The 19,055-nt window shown below is 46.1% G+C and overlaps 1 protein-coding gene across 1 annotated transcript in view; it reads left to right on the top strand.

Annotated features, from left to right (window-relative positions):
- The window catches only part of Kiaa1217 (KIAA1217 ortholog), a 285,533-nt gene that overhangs the window by 254,497 nt on the left and 11,981 nt on the right, over nt 1–19,055 (top strand). The window contains exons 9-16 of the mRNA XM_042686130.1: nt 495–661; nt 9,048–9,223; nt 9,850–9,980; nt 10,860–11,007; nt 12,111–12,564; nt 14,192–14,375; nt 16,729–16,892; nt 17,547–17,714. Of these exons, the coding sequence (XP_042542064.1) occupies nt 495–661; nt 9,048–9,223; nt 9,850–9,980; nt 10,860–11,007; nt 12,111–12,564; nt 14,192–14,375; nt 16,729–16,892; nt 17,547–17,714 (1,592 nt within the window). The remainder of the gene's footprint in view (nt 1–494; nt 662–9,047; nt 9,224–9,849; nt 9,981–10,859; nt 11,008–12,110; nt 12,565–14,191; nt 14,376–16,728; nt 16,893–17,546; nt 17,715–19,055) is intronic.

Genomic DNA, 19,055 nt, shown 5'->3' with positions numbered 1-19,055 from the left:
AGAGAGAAGAGAAGATGGGAGGAGAAGGAAGGGAAGATGGACAAGGAGAAAAGAAAGAAGAGCAAGAGGGAGGATGGATAGAGGGAGAAAGGAAGGGAGGGAAGGAGGGAAGAAGAGAGAGAGCGAAAGCAGAAGGGGGAAGAGGAAACGTAGGAGAGAGACAGGAAAGGAAGAGAGAGGGAAGGAACGAAGAGAGGAAGGGAGGGAGAGAGAAGACAGAAGGGAAGGAGGGAGGTGACCAGGAAGAAGGAGAGAAGAAGAGTACGAGGAGGGAGAGGAGGGAAGACAGCTTCTTTGACCAGGTGCCATGCATGCCACGTCTAGCTGCTGTGCTCTGGCAGGAAGTTCCTAGGTTGGGACGTTTAGCTACCTGTACCCTCTCATTGTGTGACTTACTGATTTTCAGACTGGAAGAAGCCCCAGAGGCCTGTCTTGGGGTGGGTCTCATAGCTGACTCTCCTATGTCCTGAGAGCCTCTGCTGCTCTTTTCTTAGGAGCTGCTCAGACATCTGGAGGGAAGAGTCTAGGCACCCTGGAGTCCACGGGGCCTCCCAGCCAGCCCCTGCCTGCCAGCCCCTCAGCCATGCACATGAGCCTGCTGGGCATGAGGCGCAGTGTGGCGGAACTACGGCTCCAGCTGCAGCAGATGAGGCAGCTCCAGGTAACCGCCGTGCACCCGGCCTTTGCCCTGCCTCTGCCTTCTGCCATAACCCCAACCTGCAGCACCTCTCTCGGGTCTTTCTCCCCTCCTTTTCCTTGGCTGCCATCTTCATCTTCCTCCCAGAGGGCAGATTCCAAGGTGCTTCAGTCAGCCTAGAGGGTGGTGATGGTGATGGTGATTTGCAAGGAACTGTGATATGCTTACAATCATGAGTTGACAATAGAAGGTGATTTCATAAGACGTGTCTGTTAGGGGGATTGGTTGAGGAAAACATCTGCATGTAATTTGGATGGTTCTGTTCCAAGTGTTCCTACCTTGCTCTATGGTTGATGAATGACTATATAAACTATAGGGCAATGGTGGCGGGGAGAGGGGTCACCCTTCATGCCACAAATCCTGATTCACAAATCCCATATCCATGGGTCCTGAGGAAGGGCGTATTATCTCTTCAGGAGATCTTGAGTCTGCATCCTAGACCAGCCTCAAGCCCATTTTTGGCTGTTTTTGGTAGCAGCTGGGCCCAGAGGATAGTTATGGCTTAGAATGTACTCAGACATCTCCATAAAGCTCCCTTCAAGCTACTGAGGACCAGGTTCTCAGTACCTACAGGGGTGTCATTTCTTGAGCCCAAAGGGTACTTACTCTCAGGATAGAAATTTGAAGCAAGCTCTTATGCCCCTTGGCATACTAGTGACAAATCTAGTATTGTTTCACCCCCTACTAAACTTAAATGATTTTGGCTTGTTCTCTCTGCCTACCAAAAGACCACAAAAAAAAAAAAGGAGCCAAGAGTGGTGATACCTGCTTATAGTCCCAGAACTCAGGAGCCTCAGATGGGATGATCAAGAGTTTGAGCCCAGCCTGGGCTGCATGGGGAGACCCCATTTCATAAATTTAGGTGAAAGGGAGATGTTCCCTGAGGCCCTGGAATGGATCAGGAGGGTGACTGCTCAGTTCTCAAATCTCTCTGTCTCTAGAGTCATGTCCTGGACATCCAGGACAGTTGATGCAAATGTATTTTTAAGTCACTACCAAATCATACTATCCCTTACATCCCTTACATGGGCTTCTCTGCGCATTGCAACTTTTCGGTAAAAGCGACTTTGCTGTGAAATGAAACATGTAGGTTGAGCTAGGGCCATGTGTGGGAACCAAGAGCCAAATGCCTTCTGTGTCAAGTGAGGCCACAAGCAGGGACCAGGACAAACTGGCCCCTGAAGAAAGCAATTCAATTCAGATAGAAGCCTCGGCCTCTCTCTTCTAACTGGAAGCTACAAACACTGAAATACACTAGTATTTCAAGATAATCCGGAAATACAGGCTTATTGTTAGGAGATCATTAAGACTTATAGTCTGAATACTCGAAAGTCCGAAGGTCTTACCTGCAGGCCAGAAAACCTCCTTCAGCTGCCAGGTTCTTGTCTAGGTCTCTGGAATGAAAGGCCTCTTCCCACTGCTCCTGCCTTCTAGCGCCATCTGCTGGTTCTTTACAAGTTGTGCTCTCCCTGCTAGACCCTAGTAAAAGAAATGAATATATCATTTATATAGCAGTCCTTAATTGCCCTCAAAAGTAAGCAGGTTTGAGTTTGTAGACAAGGATGGAATTGAATACATAGAAATGTCACATTTGCAACTTGGTGGCTCACGTCTGTAATCCTAGCTATTTGAGAAGGTGGAGATTGGAAGGATTGTAGTTCAAGGCCAGACCAGGCAAAAAGTTCGCAAGACACCCTGTGTCGGATCTAAACTAACAGCTGGGTGTGGTGCTCACACCTGTAATCCTAGCTATTCAACAGGCTGCCATCTGAGGATTGCGGTTCAAAGCCGTCCTGGGCAAGAAAGTACAGGAGCCTCTTATCTCTAATTAACCACTCAGAAAACCAGAAGTGACACTGTGGCTCAAGTGGTAAAGTGCTAGCCTTGAGTTGAAGAGCTGAGGGACAGCACCCAGGCCCAGAGTTCAAGTCCCATGACCGACAAAAATAAATAAATTTACTAGTACTCTAAGTTACACAAGAGTCATCATGAGGAACATTGTAGTCTAAGACTAGCCCCAAACCAGTCTCCAGAAAAAGAACTAGAACAGAGAGAAGAGAGGGTGGGGGGAGAGGGAGAGAGAGAGAAGAAAGAACACTGGAGTATGGTTTTAGAGGTAGAGCACTTGCCTAGCAAGCATGAGCCTCAGAGTTCAAAACTAAAAATAAGCCGGTGGCTCGCACCTGTAATCCTAGCTATTCAGGAGGCTGGGATTTGAGGATCGCAGTGCAAAGCCAGCCCAAGGAAGGAAATCCAAGAGACTCTTATCTCCAGTTAACTGCCAGAAAACTGAAAGTAGAGCTGTGGCTCAGTGTAGAGCACTAGCCTTGAGCAAAAGAGCTCAGGTTCAGCACCCGAGCCCGTGTTCAAGCCCACCACCACCACCACCAACAACAACAACCAAAAAAAAGTAAAAATAAAGACATTAAGACCAAAACTTGCCATGCATCTTTCTAAGGAGGCTGAGGTGAATTTGTTACCATGGCTGCAATGTGGATGACCAGCTACCCCCTGTAGCTGGCTGGCACTGGCACCTGACTGGCTGGGAGAGGTCTTCACAGCATGCCCCCACCTTGATCTACCTATGAGCTATGGCTCAGTACAGGACAGTCACATTAGTCACCAAGTTCTTCAACCAGGTTCCAGCCATGCTATGGGAACCACACAGATTCCTTTAGTACTCCAGGGTGCTCAATTATTGGCTGGTGCTCTGGGAACCAAAGAGTATGCAAAAGAGGGAAATTAAATACTGTGTTTCCCCCTCCCCCCCCCCCCCCTTGATGCTATTATCTCTCTCTTGGCTTTGTATTTTCTATCTCCCAAGCTCCCCTCCCCTCCGGCTGTTGGCTTCTTCAGTCAGGGGAGTCTCTGTAAGGCAAAAACAACTAATAATAATTAAGCTCTGGCAGCACCAATTCTCCTTTGGCGGACTATTATTACACACCAAAAATCAGTGCGTCTCTAAAGTGATTATCACTCCAATAATGGAGCTATCGTCAGAGATATGTGAAGCTCTCTACAACAGTCTCCAAAGAACAAAAATTGAATTAGAAATTCAAATGTTCTTTGAGCTGTGTTATAAAATCATGAAAGTGAATGAAATCTTTTGTGCTTGGCAGCTAGCTCCAGTAATTAGATAATTAAATCATTGGGAACTCTAGACTGCAAGCGTCTCATATTTGAGCACTCCATTTGCAGAACTGGCGGGTTCCATGCAGGAATGGAAATGAGAATGCAGATGCAGAGGGTATGGAGATTTTCACAGGGCAAAAGGGACATCAAGGAGAAGAAGGAGCATAGTTACAAAATCAGTAACCAAGAGTCACCTACACACACACACACACACACACACACACACACACACACACACACACACACACACACACACACACACAGAGTCTGACTTTATGGTGTGGATTAGAGCCTACACTGCTGGTACTAGAATGTCTCATGATAAGATCTCTTGTAATTATGGTGTGAGGCTAATCCAGGCAAAATCAACTCAAGACCCTATCTTGAGCAAGCTAAAAGCAAAAGGCCTGGGGTTTAAGGCTCCAGTGGTACAATGCCTGCCTAGCAAATATGAGGCCTTGAGAAAAGAGAAGCAGTTCCGGCACTGCCAAAGAAAGGAAGAAAAGGAGGGGAGGGAGGAGGCAGGAGGAACTGTTCTCAGTTCATTAGGAATGTTCAGCCCAATGAGGTGTCGTGTAAAAATATTGAGGTCCATTCCGCTGTCACAAAGGGAAAAGCAGGGGTGCATGCAGTCCCAACTACCCTGTAAGTCTAGGAGACACAGTGACTGAAAGCTTCGGTGCACTGGCTAATCAGTGTGCCCTCTGCTGAGTTACATGTGGTGGCAGTGCTGTATGTGTAGCTCTTGCATGGGCTGAGAGCCCATGCCCACATGCCATCTGTAATTGGTCAGCAGTAGTGGAAAGGGCCTTATAGGTTACGAGGGCCTCCAAAGGGTGGTCATCTGAGTCTATTACCCTTCCTGATACACTCAAAATGATAAAAATAAAATTGTGTATGTGTATGCACACACGCACACGCACACACACACATGTATGCTGATCCCAGTTCTAGAATTCAGGGCCTGGGCTCTGTCCCTCAGCTGTTACACTCAAGGCAAGCGCTCTACCACTTGAGCCACAGCTCTATTTCCAGCTCTTTGGTGGTTAATTGGACATAAGAGTCTCTCAGACTTTCCTGCGTGGGCTGGCTTTGAACCATGGTACTCAGATCTCAGCTTCCTGAGTAGCTAGGATCTCAGGCATGAGCCACTAGCTCCCAGCAAAAATAAAACTTTCTGATGAATGCAACCTTCCCTCCAACCCCCAAATGCCCCAGCACTTAGCAATTTTGCCACGACAATCCTCCAGAGCCCCAGAAGTGACTGTACTTCTGTTCTCCTCTTTGGGCGAGGACAGAAGGATGTTTCTAGAAGATAACAGGTTCTGTGGAGGCCAGAGGAGATTGGCAGAATAGATACATCCTTCTCCTCTCTCAAATCCATAGTTCTTGCTTGCACTCCTTATTCAACTTCCAACTAGCTAAGCTTCCAATTATTTGGGACTTAGTGTTACATTTTTAAGATAACTGAGAATTTGCTCTTTTTTCCTAGAAGAGGGAGGATCCACACAGCAAAAGAGCCAGCAGAACACAGAGCCCTTGTCTTTGAAAAGCTAGTATTCAACAGTTACCATACTGTATCTTTTGGTAAAATGTTGCGGGGCATGAGAAATGTCCCAGAGTTTTAATCCCATGAGGGAGTGTGACTAACCCCAGAAAGAAGTTGCCCCGTGTGAAACAGACTTGCCTTCTCCCCGACAGGAGGAAATAATACATGGAACTACTAAAACTGTGGACATTGGCTGCTGAAAAAATTACCCAAGCCATAGCCAGATGTTTAGGGTATAGGCATCTGTCCACAGTAGAGAGACAGCAGCGCACACAACATGCCTCTGTGACCAGGTGCCCTTTGGTTTGTTCTCAAAGCCACAGGGAAACTTATCCATATGGCCAGGAGTCATTCTGGGGTCTGGCTGTCAGCCTGATTGGCGATATAGCCTCTGTTCAGTGTCACTCCCAGACAGCCGTATCAGGTCCACCCTCCTCCAGGCTGATTTACCTGAAAAATAGAGAATGAGCAGAGGAAGTACAAGTCTACTTGGAGATGGATGGAATTCGATTTCAACAGTTTTCTCCTTCATTCATGGACTTGATGTAGCTAACTCATTGAGTCCCGTTAAAATTTTAATGGCCAAGAACATTCTGTCTGCCTTAAGTAGGTTTATAAAAATGTCAAAGGCGCGTTCAACCAATTACATTCCCAGCTATGAGGGAGTAGTTGCAATTCTTCTTGTCTCCCTACTAGATAACTAGAGAAGTGAAAAATGAACAACTTTCAGACCTGGCATAACAGGTAACCCAGGATGTCTAAACAAAGCCTGCAGCTGAGCCAACTTCCTGCTGGAGGCAGAAGAACTACAAGAAGGGAGGGAGGGAAAGAGGACCGGAGGGAGGGAGGGAGGGAAAGAGGACGGGAGGGAGGGAGGGATAATCTGAGCAGCCCTGGGATCATCTTGCTGGGCTGGAGAGATAAGATCAAAGTGTGGAGGGCTGAAGCAGCTCCAGTTTGTGGAATGGAGTGCCAAGAAGAGGAAAACTCTGCAGAGAAAGAAATCTATGGGTCATTGTTGAGTAATAAGCCAAGCTCGTGTAGAATGAACAGACCCCTAAGCCAGGCAGAGGCCGGAGTCAGCTAAATATTGTCCAGACCTCACACAGGCCTGGGAGCTGTTTGTTTCAACAAACAAGAGAAAAAAATGTGACCTGTACCTAAGCAGTTTGTAAATGTCAGAAGGGTTATGCCCTTTTGTCCAAATAAGCATCTAGCTGGGTGCCAAAGGCTCACATCTATAATCCTAACTACTCAGTAGGCTGAGATTTGAGAATCATGGTTCTAGTCCTACCTGGGCAGGAAAGTCTGTGAGACTCTTACCTCCAATTAACACCCCCAAAAGCCAGAAGTGAAGCTGTAGCTCAAGTAGTACAATGCTAACCTTGAGCCAAAACGCTAAGGGACAGCACCCAGGCCCTGAGTTCAAGCCCCAGGACCAACACAAAAAATAAATTACTAGACATGTTAAGGATGTTGAACATGGTGACCTATAACCTTTAGAAAAACAACCAATAGAAACCAGCCAATATATAAATAAAAGAAAACATAACCAAGGGGTATGACCTCATTAACATAATAAAGAAGGAAAATGGAATTTCAATAAACACATGTGACAGAACTTTCCATTGCTAACTTAAAAAAATAAAAGCAAGCCAGGCATCAGTGGCTCACACATGTAATCCTAGCTACTCAGGAGGCTGAGATCTGAGGATCATGGTTTGAAGCCAGCTGGGCAGGAAAGTCCCTGAGACTGTTATCTCTAAGTAACCACCAAAATGTCCAAAGTAGAGCTGTGACTCTAAGTCACCAGGATTAAGCAAAAAAATCCTCAAAAGCAGTGTCCTGGCTCTGAGTTCAAGCCACAGGACCAGCGCATGTGTGTATGTGCACACACATGCGGGCAAACACACACACTCATGTTTATGCATCATTTAGTAGTATATAAAGGGGAAGAAAGTCCATTAATGTACAGAATGCAAATCATGGTGAAAGGCCACACACATTCCATAACATCGGGAGCAAGGAAGCCAAGGAAGTCTCCATTGTTTACAGTATTCTGCACATCCTGACTAAAATAAGAAGACTAGGAGGAGGAACAGACGTATGTAGAGAGGAAGTCAGAAGTTATAATGTCCTTACTCACAAAGGATATGGCTGTGCAAACATGAAATCAAAAGGTATTAAAAGCCTGGATGTGTGGTAGAATGCTTGCCTAGCATGCTAGAAGCCCTAGGTTCAATTCCTCAGTACCACATACACAGAAAAGACAGAAGTGCTGCTGTGGCTCAAGTAGTAGAGTGTTATAACTGAGCAAAAGAAGTTCAGGGACAGTGCCCAGGCAGGTATCGTTAAATACAATAAAATGTATTCATTTTAAAGACCCACTTCTGTCTTGACAAATGCACACACTGGTGTAACTACCACTAAAAAGAACATAGCATAAAAAAATCTGTCCCAAAAGTTCCTCCGGATTCTTTGCAATCAGCATCAGGAATTTCTGCTTGTCTGTCACTGTGGATGAGCTCTTCCTGTCCTCTAGTGTCATCTGAATGGAATCTTCAATGTGCACTCCCTTTTGTCTGGCTTCGTTTGTTTGTTTGTTTAGTGCTGGGATAGAACCAGGACTTTGACTATGATACTGTCATGGAATCACACCCCAGTGCATGGCTTTTAAGATTTTAAGCCATATTGTGGGATTCAGCCATTTACTCTTTTTATTGTTAAGGGAAAAATCCATTGATAGACCCACTAATTGAAAAAAATTAATATACTGACTTGATTGTGGTGATAGTTTTAAACTCACATATTTCTAGTATTATTTTTTTAATCCCCCGAACCTTCCCAGAATAGCCTAGGAAACCAGAAAACTTAAGAAAGCAATGGAAATTTACTAACTGATATTTCTGGGGGACTTCTGGGGTCAAGTAATAATATCATTGTTATTGTTAAGGCTGGTGGGGGAATTCATGTGATGGATAAACTGCCAGAAAATTCTCCTGCCCAAGGACTCAAGTGTTGGGTTGTCATCCTCTGATCTGTGGAAGGAGAGAGTTCTATAAACTCGATGAACATTCTGGGCTTAGGTGCACAAGCATCCTTCAACAAATCAAGGAAAACTAGCCAACTGCCGAAGGCCTTGGACTCATCTGAAATGGTTCACTTTGCCACCACTAGCATGAAGTCTTATGTTTAAGGGTCGGAGCCTATGGTGTTGCCAGCTGGCATGCTACAAACAGGTGGAGTCGCACACTCATTCGAAATCATTCCATAGCTGTGGAGCTCACATAATCGTCAGAATAGTCATGCCAAGTTGTAGAGAAAGAGGGAAATAAAAATGGAGAGCAACAGAGTCTGGAATAGGCCAGAGTTGCACAGTGGGGTCGGGAAAAGATTCAGAGGTTGATTGAAAGAAAGTCTGCTTGGCCCCAGAGTCCGTATTCTTGGCTGCTCTGTATGAAACATATCCATGATTCACTGGCCAGCACATACATAGAGAAAGGATCCTAGGTTTAGAAGACACAGATATAGAAGTCTGGTTATCACTTGGCTCCTCAAATTCAGCTGTTGGTTAAAGAAGAGAAATACTAGGCTGCAGGCTGTTTGTTTGAATCAACTACAACGCCAAGCAAGCAGAACCCATTGAGGCTGATTTCTCTTGTCCAACAGCTGAAGAACCAGGAGCTGCTGAAGGCAATGATGAAGAAGGCAGAGTTAGAAATCAGTAGCAAAGTGATGGAGACCATGAAGAGACTGGAGGATCCCGTGCAACGACAGCGCACCCTAGTGGAGCAAGAAAGACAAAAATATCTGCATGAGGAGGAAAGGATTGTCAAAAAGTTAAGGTACTGTCAGTCACTTGTGGCACGTACAGTTGTTTCCTCTGAAAATTGGCTTTGCTCACCGGGGAGAGTTTCTGGGTTGGTGTTTTCTCCCTCCTTCTTTTATTGAGTCCCTACAGTGCGCAGTCAGAGTTTTACTATTCCCAATACCAATACTTCTCCACGAAGTTCTGGAAGAGCCAACAGTCCCTACCTGACCAAAGCTAATTTCTTTACAAGTTAAAACATCATATTCTGTTCTGAGGCCTAGCACACATCAAATCAAAGGGAGTGAATGGCAAAACCCGATAATAAATGAAAAGTCTGCATTTAATCTCAATAAAAACTAAGGAACAATATGACAGCGCTAAAACTGTCTTCCTGTTAGTCAAGCATACTTTCCCCTCTGGCCAACCTGATATCCTTGTCAACTGGCCCACAAAAGGTAGAAGAATATCCCTGCAGAATATCCCAAACCAAACCCAGCTAGCATTTTTAAGAGCTCCCTCCATTGGAGTGGACATGAAGAGAGGGACTGGGTGGTCGATTGTGGAGGCCTGGGTGAGTGTTTGCTCCTGTACCTGTGCTTAGGTTCCTCTGTGTGAGCTGCTTCTAACTGTTCTACTTCTCTTCTCCCACCCCACCCGCAGTGAGCTGGAGGACTTTGTTGAAGACTTAAAGAAAGACTCTTCATCGGCCAGCCGAGTGGTGACTCTGAAAGATGTGGAGGACGGGGCATTCCTCCTGCGGCAGGTGGGGGAAGCCGTGGCCTCTTTGAAAGGTGAGTGCTGTGCTGGAGAGAGGTGAGAAGTATGCATTCTAAGGTGGTTGAGAGCCTTTCCGACCTGTCTGTGTTGGGAAAGGTGGTTTGTGCCATCATGAGAATTGAGGCACTAAGATCACTCCCAGGATTTTGAGACCAGTCTAGGGAACAGGGAAATACCAATCTCAAAATTTAAAATAAAAGTCTGGGAGGAGAATAAAGATTGGAGGGAGGGAGGAAAGGAGGGAGGGAGGGAGGGAGGGAGGGAGGGAGGGAAGGAAGCAAGCAAGCAAGCTGAACATGGAGATTATGCCTGTAATCCTAGCTTCTCAGGGGACAGAGATGAGGAAAATCTCTGTTCAAGGCCCGCTCAGGCAAAAATTTTTAGAGAGACCCTCATCTCAACCAGTAACCTAGTCATGATGGTATATAGACCTGCAATCCTACCTATGCAGCAGGCGTAGGTAGAAAGATCGTTGTGTGAGAATGGCTCCAGGTACAAATTCAAAACCCTATTGAAAAAAAATAAAATGAAAATAAACCATCTATCAAATAGTGCGGGATGTGTTCCTTCATGCATGCTTGCAGGCACTGTCTGGGCACTCAGGACGTGACACAGAACGAAGTAGCCTTCTATTTTAGTGGTCGCTGTTAAGATGTAAGACTTTCAAGGATACTATAAACCCTGTCCTTTCTCTGGGCCCCCACAGAATACCAGGACAGCTGAGCCCCATTCATTAAAAGCAGCCTAACATTCCATTGGCTGTATCCCAAATGTACAGGATCTGGGTCTGCAGGAGGGGTGAGCACTTTCCAAGTGCTTGGGATGGGGAGGAGGGATCTAGGGGCAGGGGTTCTGGCATTTTCCTACAGTTTACCAGCTGCTTTGGCCTGCAGGAGAATTTCCGACCCTACAAAACAAGATGCGCGCGGTGCTGCGCATTGAGGTGGAGGCCGTGCGCTTTCTGAAGGAGGAGCCACACAAGCTGGACTCGCTGTTGAAGCGCGTGCGCAGCATGACCGATGTCCTCACGCTGCTGCGCAGGTGACCCGGCGGCAGGGCGGGTTCAAGCGGTGGAGGGAGGAGACTGACCCCAGCCTGGAGGCTTCCCACGTTTTATTTTCCTTGCCTGGGGATCAGACCCCTGCGGCCCCTGGAATTTGATTGCCATATGGCTTCTCCTTGGATTTAGAATGAGTACTCATGAAGCCAGGCACCAGGGGCTCATGCCAGTACTCCTAGCTACTCAGTCTCCTGGGCTGAGATTAAGAGTTGAGGTTCAAAGCCAGCCTCAGCAGGAAAAATCCACAAGACTCTTACATCTGTTTAATCAGCAAAAGGCCAGAAGTGGAGGTGTGGCTCAAATGGTAGACAGCAGTAGTTTTGAGTGAAAAAGCCAATGAAGGGAAGGTAGGCCCCAAGTTCAAGGCCCAGTACCAACACACACACAGAGCATTACTATAGGTGGGCTGGCATGGATCAAGATGGGTTAAAAATAACATTGTCAAGTTTGAGAAGGGTTTCACTTGCAATCTTATTCGCCTCCTTCACTTGTGGGCCGACTTCTGAGTTCAGTTAGAAGAAAGGAAATAGAAATAAATTAGTCTTTCTTCAACGATCTGCCGCGACAGCACCTGAGACCATGCAGGGACCACCTCTCAAAGAGAACTCACCCCGCCCTGACATGAGCCCATCCCCTCATCAGAGTGAGCCCATCTAGCAAAGAGGGTCAACTGGGGAACAGACTCCAGAATCCATGCTTGCTTTCACTGAAAAGAAAATTCTAGAAGTTCATACTCTGCAAAAGGGCTTACAGGGCTGGGGGTATAGCCCAGTGATAGAGCACTTCCCCTTGTGAGCTGGACCATTTTTGGTCTCCAGCATCACCACCAAAAGGACAAACAAATACCTACAAGTAAGTGTGGCACTGATGTTTCAGAGACTACACTGGGAATCAGCCTTCTGTATTGTTGTCTGCGATGGCTTTGAACTAATTGCCATAGAAACCTTCATCCCTGTACTACTCCTTAGAGCTCAGAATAGCCTCACCTCCCCTGACCTTGGGATGAGTTCGCTCAGGGATACCCCCATGGTAATACTCAGGAGACACATTTCAATAGCTCATGTTGCCATGTGGTTTCTCCTAGACATGTCACCGATGGGCTCCTGAAAGGCACGGATGCAGCCCAGGCCGCACAGTATGTCGCCATGGAGAAGGCCACAGCCGCAGAGGTCTTGAGGAACCAGGAGGAGGCAGCCCATGCCTCTGGGCAGCATGGCGCGGGAGTCCCTGGTGATGTGAAGTCAGAGGCAGTGGCCTTGGCTGCTGGTGTGACTGTGCACCATGCGCAGAGCTCTCCGGTGGTCATCCAGCCCTCCCAGCACTCCACAGCCCTGCTGAACCCTGCCCAGAACATGCCTGGTGGCACAAGTTCCCACACAGCCAGCCCCACAGCAGCCCCACAGGAAGTCACCTCTGTGCTGCAGTCGGCTCCGGTCCCCCAGTCCCCACAGACACCTGTGAATGGTTCCACCATACAGAGCTTATTCATTGAAGAAATCCACAGTGCAAGTTCAAAGAACAGGGCAGCATCCATTGAGGTAGAGCCCCATCTCCTTTCCCCCTGGGAGGCCACAGTCTGATTGTAGAAATAATAACATAGGAAGGCAGAAATAGATTGGAAATAGATTTTCTTGAGTCAAAAACAGATTAGTGAAGTTATAATAGCTGAATAGCCAGGATAAGGAAAGGTGATCAAGCTTGAAATGCATGATGCCAGACCTGGAAGAAGAGGAACTGTGTGCTGGGAATATGTAACTGGCTTGCTTGGAGAAAGCCCCAACTTGCAGCATTTGCCAGGCCCTCTGGTGTAAATCCTCCCACCATGGAAGATGTCAGAAAATCATGCCAATGCTTCCTGAGCCACTGAGTGCTGATTCTAGCCTCCATTTTGTTGAGGGCAACTTAGGGACAGAAGGACACTGGAAGGCTGCAGGGTCTGGGGAAGCAGAGAAGGGACCAAGACATCGTGGGATGGGGATGCTAGAGCAGAGGCTAGGGCTGTAAATAAATCTCTTCAATGGCAAGTGAGGACATCAAGACAGAAAACCAGCCGGAAGCACATTGCAGAGAACTTGAGAATCAGTCTGAGATAGGGGGAGTGTCTTTTGAAGGTATCCAAGGGTGCTACAAATGTAACCCATGATTTTAAACAGCATCTTTAGGAATGTGGACATAGTCTACAGAATTGCCTGAGGTGGTAGGTCTGGTTTTAAGGTAGCTGAGGGGAAGTGATTGCAGGTATCATAGAATAAAAAACAGAGGCAGGCAAAACTGAAACAGAGGACCTGGCTGGAGGGATGACTTGGTGGTAGACCAGTTGCCTAGCATGTGAAACTTGGGTTTCATCTGTAATATTAGATATATCTAATTATATATACTAAAAAGATATCCTTAGCTTTCCAATATTCTTTTTAGTGATGCTTAAATAACCAATTTTGCTTCCCTACCTCTTTCCTCCCTCCTCCAGAGCTTGTCACCAACTCACTTTATCTCTACCAACCTTGTCCTAAGCTTTTCTGTCTCTCTTACCCACAAATGGGGGAAGGGAGGTAGTGTTGAGATGGCAACTTAAAACTGCCGTGGTTTCCATGTCTGGCTGATTGATTGAAGTGAGGTTTTTTGTCCAGGCTGACAGTGAACTGTGATCTTTCTGATCTCTTCCTGCCACCTCTCAGGTATTATTGGTATGAGTCACCATACCTCCTCTGAAAGCATGTTCTGTGTGCCAAACATACTTTTGAGAGCATTTTTTGTGTGCCTGTTTTTGGATGAGAGCCTCTTACCTCTACCTCCTGAGGAGCTGGGATTACAGGGATGAACCAACAAAACCAGCAAGATTTTAAGATAGGTTCTCTAACTTTTTTGCCTGGGCTGGCTTTGAAATATGATCTTTCCATCTTAATCTCCTGTAGAGCTGGGATCACAGGTATTTGCTACTATATCAGCCACTCGTGTCCATTTTTATTTATTTCCCAGCAGAAATGGGTTGTAAATACTCAGTAATAGTTTAAATGTCCAGGGCTAAGGAAAGTCTTGGTGTGCAAGCATGCCTCACATGGAAACCAGCACATTATTTTACCAACACTTCGGTTGTGCTCCACCCGCTTCTCCCTGCATTGTGACTAAATTATCTTTTCCTTCTGGCTTTGAAATTTGGCCTCACAGAAAGCAGAGCGGAAATGGGAAGAAAAGAGGCAGAATCTAGACCACTACAATGGGAAACAGTTTGAGAAGCTCCTGGAAGAAGCTCAGGCCAACATCATGAAGTCAATTCCTAACCTGGAGATGCCGCCAGCCTCAAGCCCACTGCCAAAGGGAGGAGCCCCAGAGGACAAGCGGGAGCTTTCGGGTAAGGCCTGGCCCCATAGCACCTAATTTGGAGTTGCAAGGCCTGGCTGCCCTCGTCAGTGTCCTGTTACAAACATATGCTCGTGTTGGGCCCTGGGACACATCTCCCTTCTTAAGGAGCATATAAAATTGGAAAGTTGGAAGAGAAAATCTGAGTTAGGATATTGGAACAATATCCAAAGAAAGAAATCTAAAGTGTAGTTCCACATTTCCTCTATATGTGTGTGCAGCAGCTGGAAGAGATGAGGCCTCCATCCGAAAATGAGGGTTTCTGTGCTTATGTGCTTGCAGTGAAAAAAAAGAAGGAGGCTACAATGCTTGATAAGAAATGTACTCATTGGGGCTGGGAAGGTGGCTCAGTGGTAGAGCACTTGCCTTGCATGCATGAGGCCCTGGGTTCGATTCCTCAGCACCACATAAGCAAAAAAGAAAAAGCCAGAAGTGGCGCTGTGGCTCAAGTGGTAGAGTGCTAGCCTTGAGCTGAAGAGCTGAGGGACAGCGCCCAGGCCCAGAGTTCAGGCCCCACGACCGGACCCAAAAAAGAAAAGAAAAGAAATGTACTCATTATCTTGCCCATGTAATTGTAACCCCTCTGTACAGTATTTTCACAATAAAAAAAAGAAAATGTGATATATATCACACACACACATATACATATATAAAAGAAAAAAACCTAGCTTTTTTAAGCACCCAAAATAATAGAAGCCAATTTGCATTTTGCAGATCAAAATTATTACTGTGTATTTAACTGGCTCAACTCTGAAGTTGAAGCTTCAGTGTGTCAATAATATACAGACGTGCGCCTCTAGGAACGGACCACATACATGATGGTGGGCCCCTGGAATGACATGGCTTAGTGACCTCATCGCCATCTGGTTTGGGGTATCTCCTATCCTGTTCACACACCTTCTGAATGGCCTCAGGAGGCATTGCTCTAAATGGCTCCTGTCCTTACCTAACTCATGATTAACTTTCTAGAAACTCAGTTGTCTTAATCTTCTCCCAGTGACAGCTATGTGCCTGTTTCTGACTGATATTTTACTTACAGCCTGATGTCTTTGAGGTTTTGTTTTGTTTTGTTTGTGATGGCCTTGGGGCTTAAATTCTGGACCTGGGCACTGTCCCTGAGCTTTAATGCTTAAGGCTAGTGCTCTATCACTTGAGCCACAGCTCCACTACCCCCCCCCTTAATTGGAGATAAGAGTGTCACAGGCTTTCCTGCGTGGGCTGGCTTCAAAACCACAATCCTCAGATCTCAGCCACCTGAGCTGCTAAGATTCCAGGCGTGAGCCGTTTGGCACCTGGCAATCGGATGTCTTTGAATGCCATGCTATTGCCATGATGCCCAGCCACTGAGATGAGCTGGAAAAGGATTTGCCATCTTGCCTTGCACTTCCAGGAACTTTAGAGTCGATTCAACTGAGAACCTCAGGAACCTTCCCACCCAGACTGCCCTTTGTTCCATTCCCTAATCCTCCACTCACTGAGTCTGCCTGTGTGTGCTACGAGCCCCATCCACCCTCTTCTCCATCCACCTCCTGTAAGGCCTTTCTAGGCCCGTGAACAGCCAGATAACAGCTTCCTGGAGAGGGGATACTCCATCAGGACTGATTCTCTCAGAAAGCAAACTTCTCTGCCAAAGTCTTCAGGGAGAATTTCTGAGGAGGCAAATGACTCACCTCATCCCATTTTTTATTTTATCCTCCACAACTACCAAACTCCCCGACCCCATTTTTTTTGCCAGTACTGGAGATTGACATACTTCCTAAGCTTTTCCACTCAAGGTTGGCCCTCTACCATTTGAGCCAATCTTCCAGCCAAGTGAGAGCACGAGGTCCTAAGTTCAAGCCCAGTAGTAGCAGAAAACAAAAGCACCTTTTTCTTTTTCCCCAAGCTGAAAGGAAGAAGACTTTGCAGTCCCTACATGGATTCTTACATTGCCTTAAGGTTCTCATTTTTCTCTATCAAAATGCTTTTCAGACTTTTTGCATAAACAAGACACTCATTTAATAAAACGATGAAATAGTTTGCAGCATGTCTTCAGAATGCCAGAGCTATATGTGAGTGAGCTTGTGAGGCTTGGGACATCCCAGTGAGAAAGGCAGCGTTGTAACACCCACTGTAAGAAAACTGAGCCTGAGAAAGTGAAGGTACTTGTGCAGGGTCTTTCTGAGATTTAAATACAGTTGCTTCCTCCTTAATCATTGCTCTGAGGAGAGAATGGAGAATTTCTAGGTCAAATTGCATTGCTTACACAGCCACATAATGGCTTTCTGAACACTATTTTAAAAAGAGATTACCTTTGAAGTGACTCATTGTTTTGCTTTGTGTATTTACATTTGTTTGTTTTCCAGAAGACTCTCCAAATTCAGAACAGGACATGGACAAGCTAGGGGGAAAGTCGCCCCCTCCTCCTCCCCCACCTCCTCGGCGAAGCTACCTTCCTGGATCAGGGATCACCACCACAAGGTCGGGCGACGTGATCTACACCAGCAGGAAGGAAGGCTCCAGCACTAAGGTCTGATGGCATAGGCCCAGGTGCAGCCTAGCCCAGCCCCTTAGACAAGGTTCTGCTTGAACAGAGCAAGCAAGAAAGCAGAGAAGAGAAGTAAAATCTCCCTGGCCAGGATGTGGCAAGAAGGGTGACAGGTCCGCCAGGGTTATCAGCCTGCACGCAGCACCATGACCTTTAGCTTTCCTGGACTTTCAGTTGTGACATTATTCTTCTCACACAGGGCATGGTGAGGGAGACGGGTTGAGGGAGAAGGGAAAGGAAGATGGCCTGTGGTGTGATTAGCTGACAGAGCTGTGGGAGTTTATTCAGCACGCTTTGAAGGAGTCTAGCTTCCACGTGACACATGTCCTCTTGGATTAAATGGAAAACACAATTTCCAATGAAATATCATATGTGGAGAGTCTTTCGAGAAAGTGTTAAATATAGAGTTACAATTTTATTAGAATGTGGGTATTTATTCACTAAAAACGACAACAACAAACTGTCCAACAGTGTGAGGGAATGAATTAGCCTTTCATTTAGGTGTAAAGCGGCAAGAAGCCAGTGAACCAGGTACTGAGGAGCCACGTAATCCTCTTTTTTGTTTGTTTGTTTGTCTTTGTTTTTGCCACCTCTGGGAGGTCTTAGGCCAATAGCTGTGGTTTGCATCTCTCATAGGCAAGCAGTGATGATGCCGGAGCAAGCCCACACACTAGAGCCTCTAAGTGTCCCACAGAGGAGCCTGCCTCAGCCTGGGCCAATTCCCATCCACCAGTTCCTACTGCCTCCTCAAAAGATGAGGAGGAGGAGGAGGAAGAAGGAGATAAGATCATGGCAGAACTCCAGGTATGTGGATGAGGTGCCTGCTATAAAGTTCCCTTTTGGGGCTTTCTGGCTATGGCTCAGATTTGTTAGCTGGAGAAGGACCCTAGATGTGGGTTAAGGGGGGTGTGTCTTCTGGCCTTGGCCTTAACCTTTATTTGCCAAGATTGTGCTGAAGCAGTTTCTTGGTGCACCTGTAAGATTGTAAGAGCAATGACTATTTTTACAGAACAACTCCAGAAAGTTTATACATATGTAGAAGTTTATACATAAGTAAAATCGATTGTAGCTCGGAAAATCGGATTCATTTCCTTTTCTTTCAGGTTTAATAGTCTCTGTTTATGTCCCTTCCTCCCACCCCTCCCCACCCCCAAAATAAGCTGGGGATTAGAAACGGTAGCACTTGTCTCGGTAAGGACTGAATGTGGCCCACTTTAGGTGGGGTTCTCTTCATTGGTTCTTATCTATAGACTGACATTGAACCAGGACTCAACACCAATGGCTGGCTGCCTACAATTTATACCAGGTCTCTAGTTAATGTCAGCGTCATCTTTCAGATATTCTGCAGAGGTGAATAATTGGATTTCCCATTTCCCTCAGCCCATTTGAAGAATTACATTTCATTAGTTTTTTAGGTGTTTACTTTGTAACCTGTGGAGGTAGTTCACTCTTTTTTGAATACATTGAATATTAAGGAGTTACAATTTTATGAGAATTCTTCCCAGAAGTGACTCTTCTGGTCATGGATGTAAATCTACCCTAGAAGGATGTTCTGAACTTTGTCACAATAGGGACATTGTATACACACTTCGTTAGTATTTTGTTTGACTCCTGTTTATCATAGGATATTTTAGATGTCAGCTTCCAGCGGCCTCTAAACCAAGTTTACTTTCCCCACCAGTCCCATGGTTTTGTGCTAGCCCATGGCATCCTCAAGGCACTTGTTCTACTCTGGTTTACATGGTAACAATGGCCAAAATGGTACTTCTTGAATTGTGCTGGGACAATAGGCTGCTAATTGTTCTGTGGTGTATGTGACCTCATTCAAACCTTCCTAAAAATTACAGATGTCCTGGGAGTCCTCTTCATGATGCAGATTGGTTACAGGTTTCAGAATGGTCAGAAACTCATTCATAATTTTATCAAGTTAACAACTTGGAAGTCTGTCCTCAGAGAGAAGCCATAGATGATGTGTTGCAATCACTTCTAGCCTCTACTGGAGGAAGAGAATGTTTTCCACCAATGAAGTCTTAATCTTCTGTAACCTCTTTGATGACCCTTTACCAAGGGTGGAATACCTGGCTTCTTGCTGTGGGATTTGTGGCTATTTAATTACAGCAGATGAAGGACTCTTTTCCTAACTGG

The sequence above is a fragment of the Dipodomys spectabilis genome, unplaced genomic scaffold, assembly GCF_019054845.1.
Source record: "Dipodomys spectabilis isolate Male_0828 unplaced genomic scaffold, ASM1905484v1 ptg000096l, whole genome shotgun sequence".
Classification (NCBI taxonomy): Eukaryota; Metazoa; Chordata; class Mammalia; order Rodentia; family Heteromyidae; genus Dipodomys; species Dipodomys spectabilis.
This window is presented reverse-complemented; position numbering and strand designations above follow the sequence as displayed.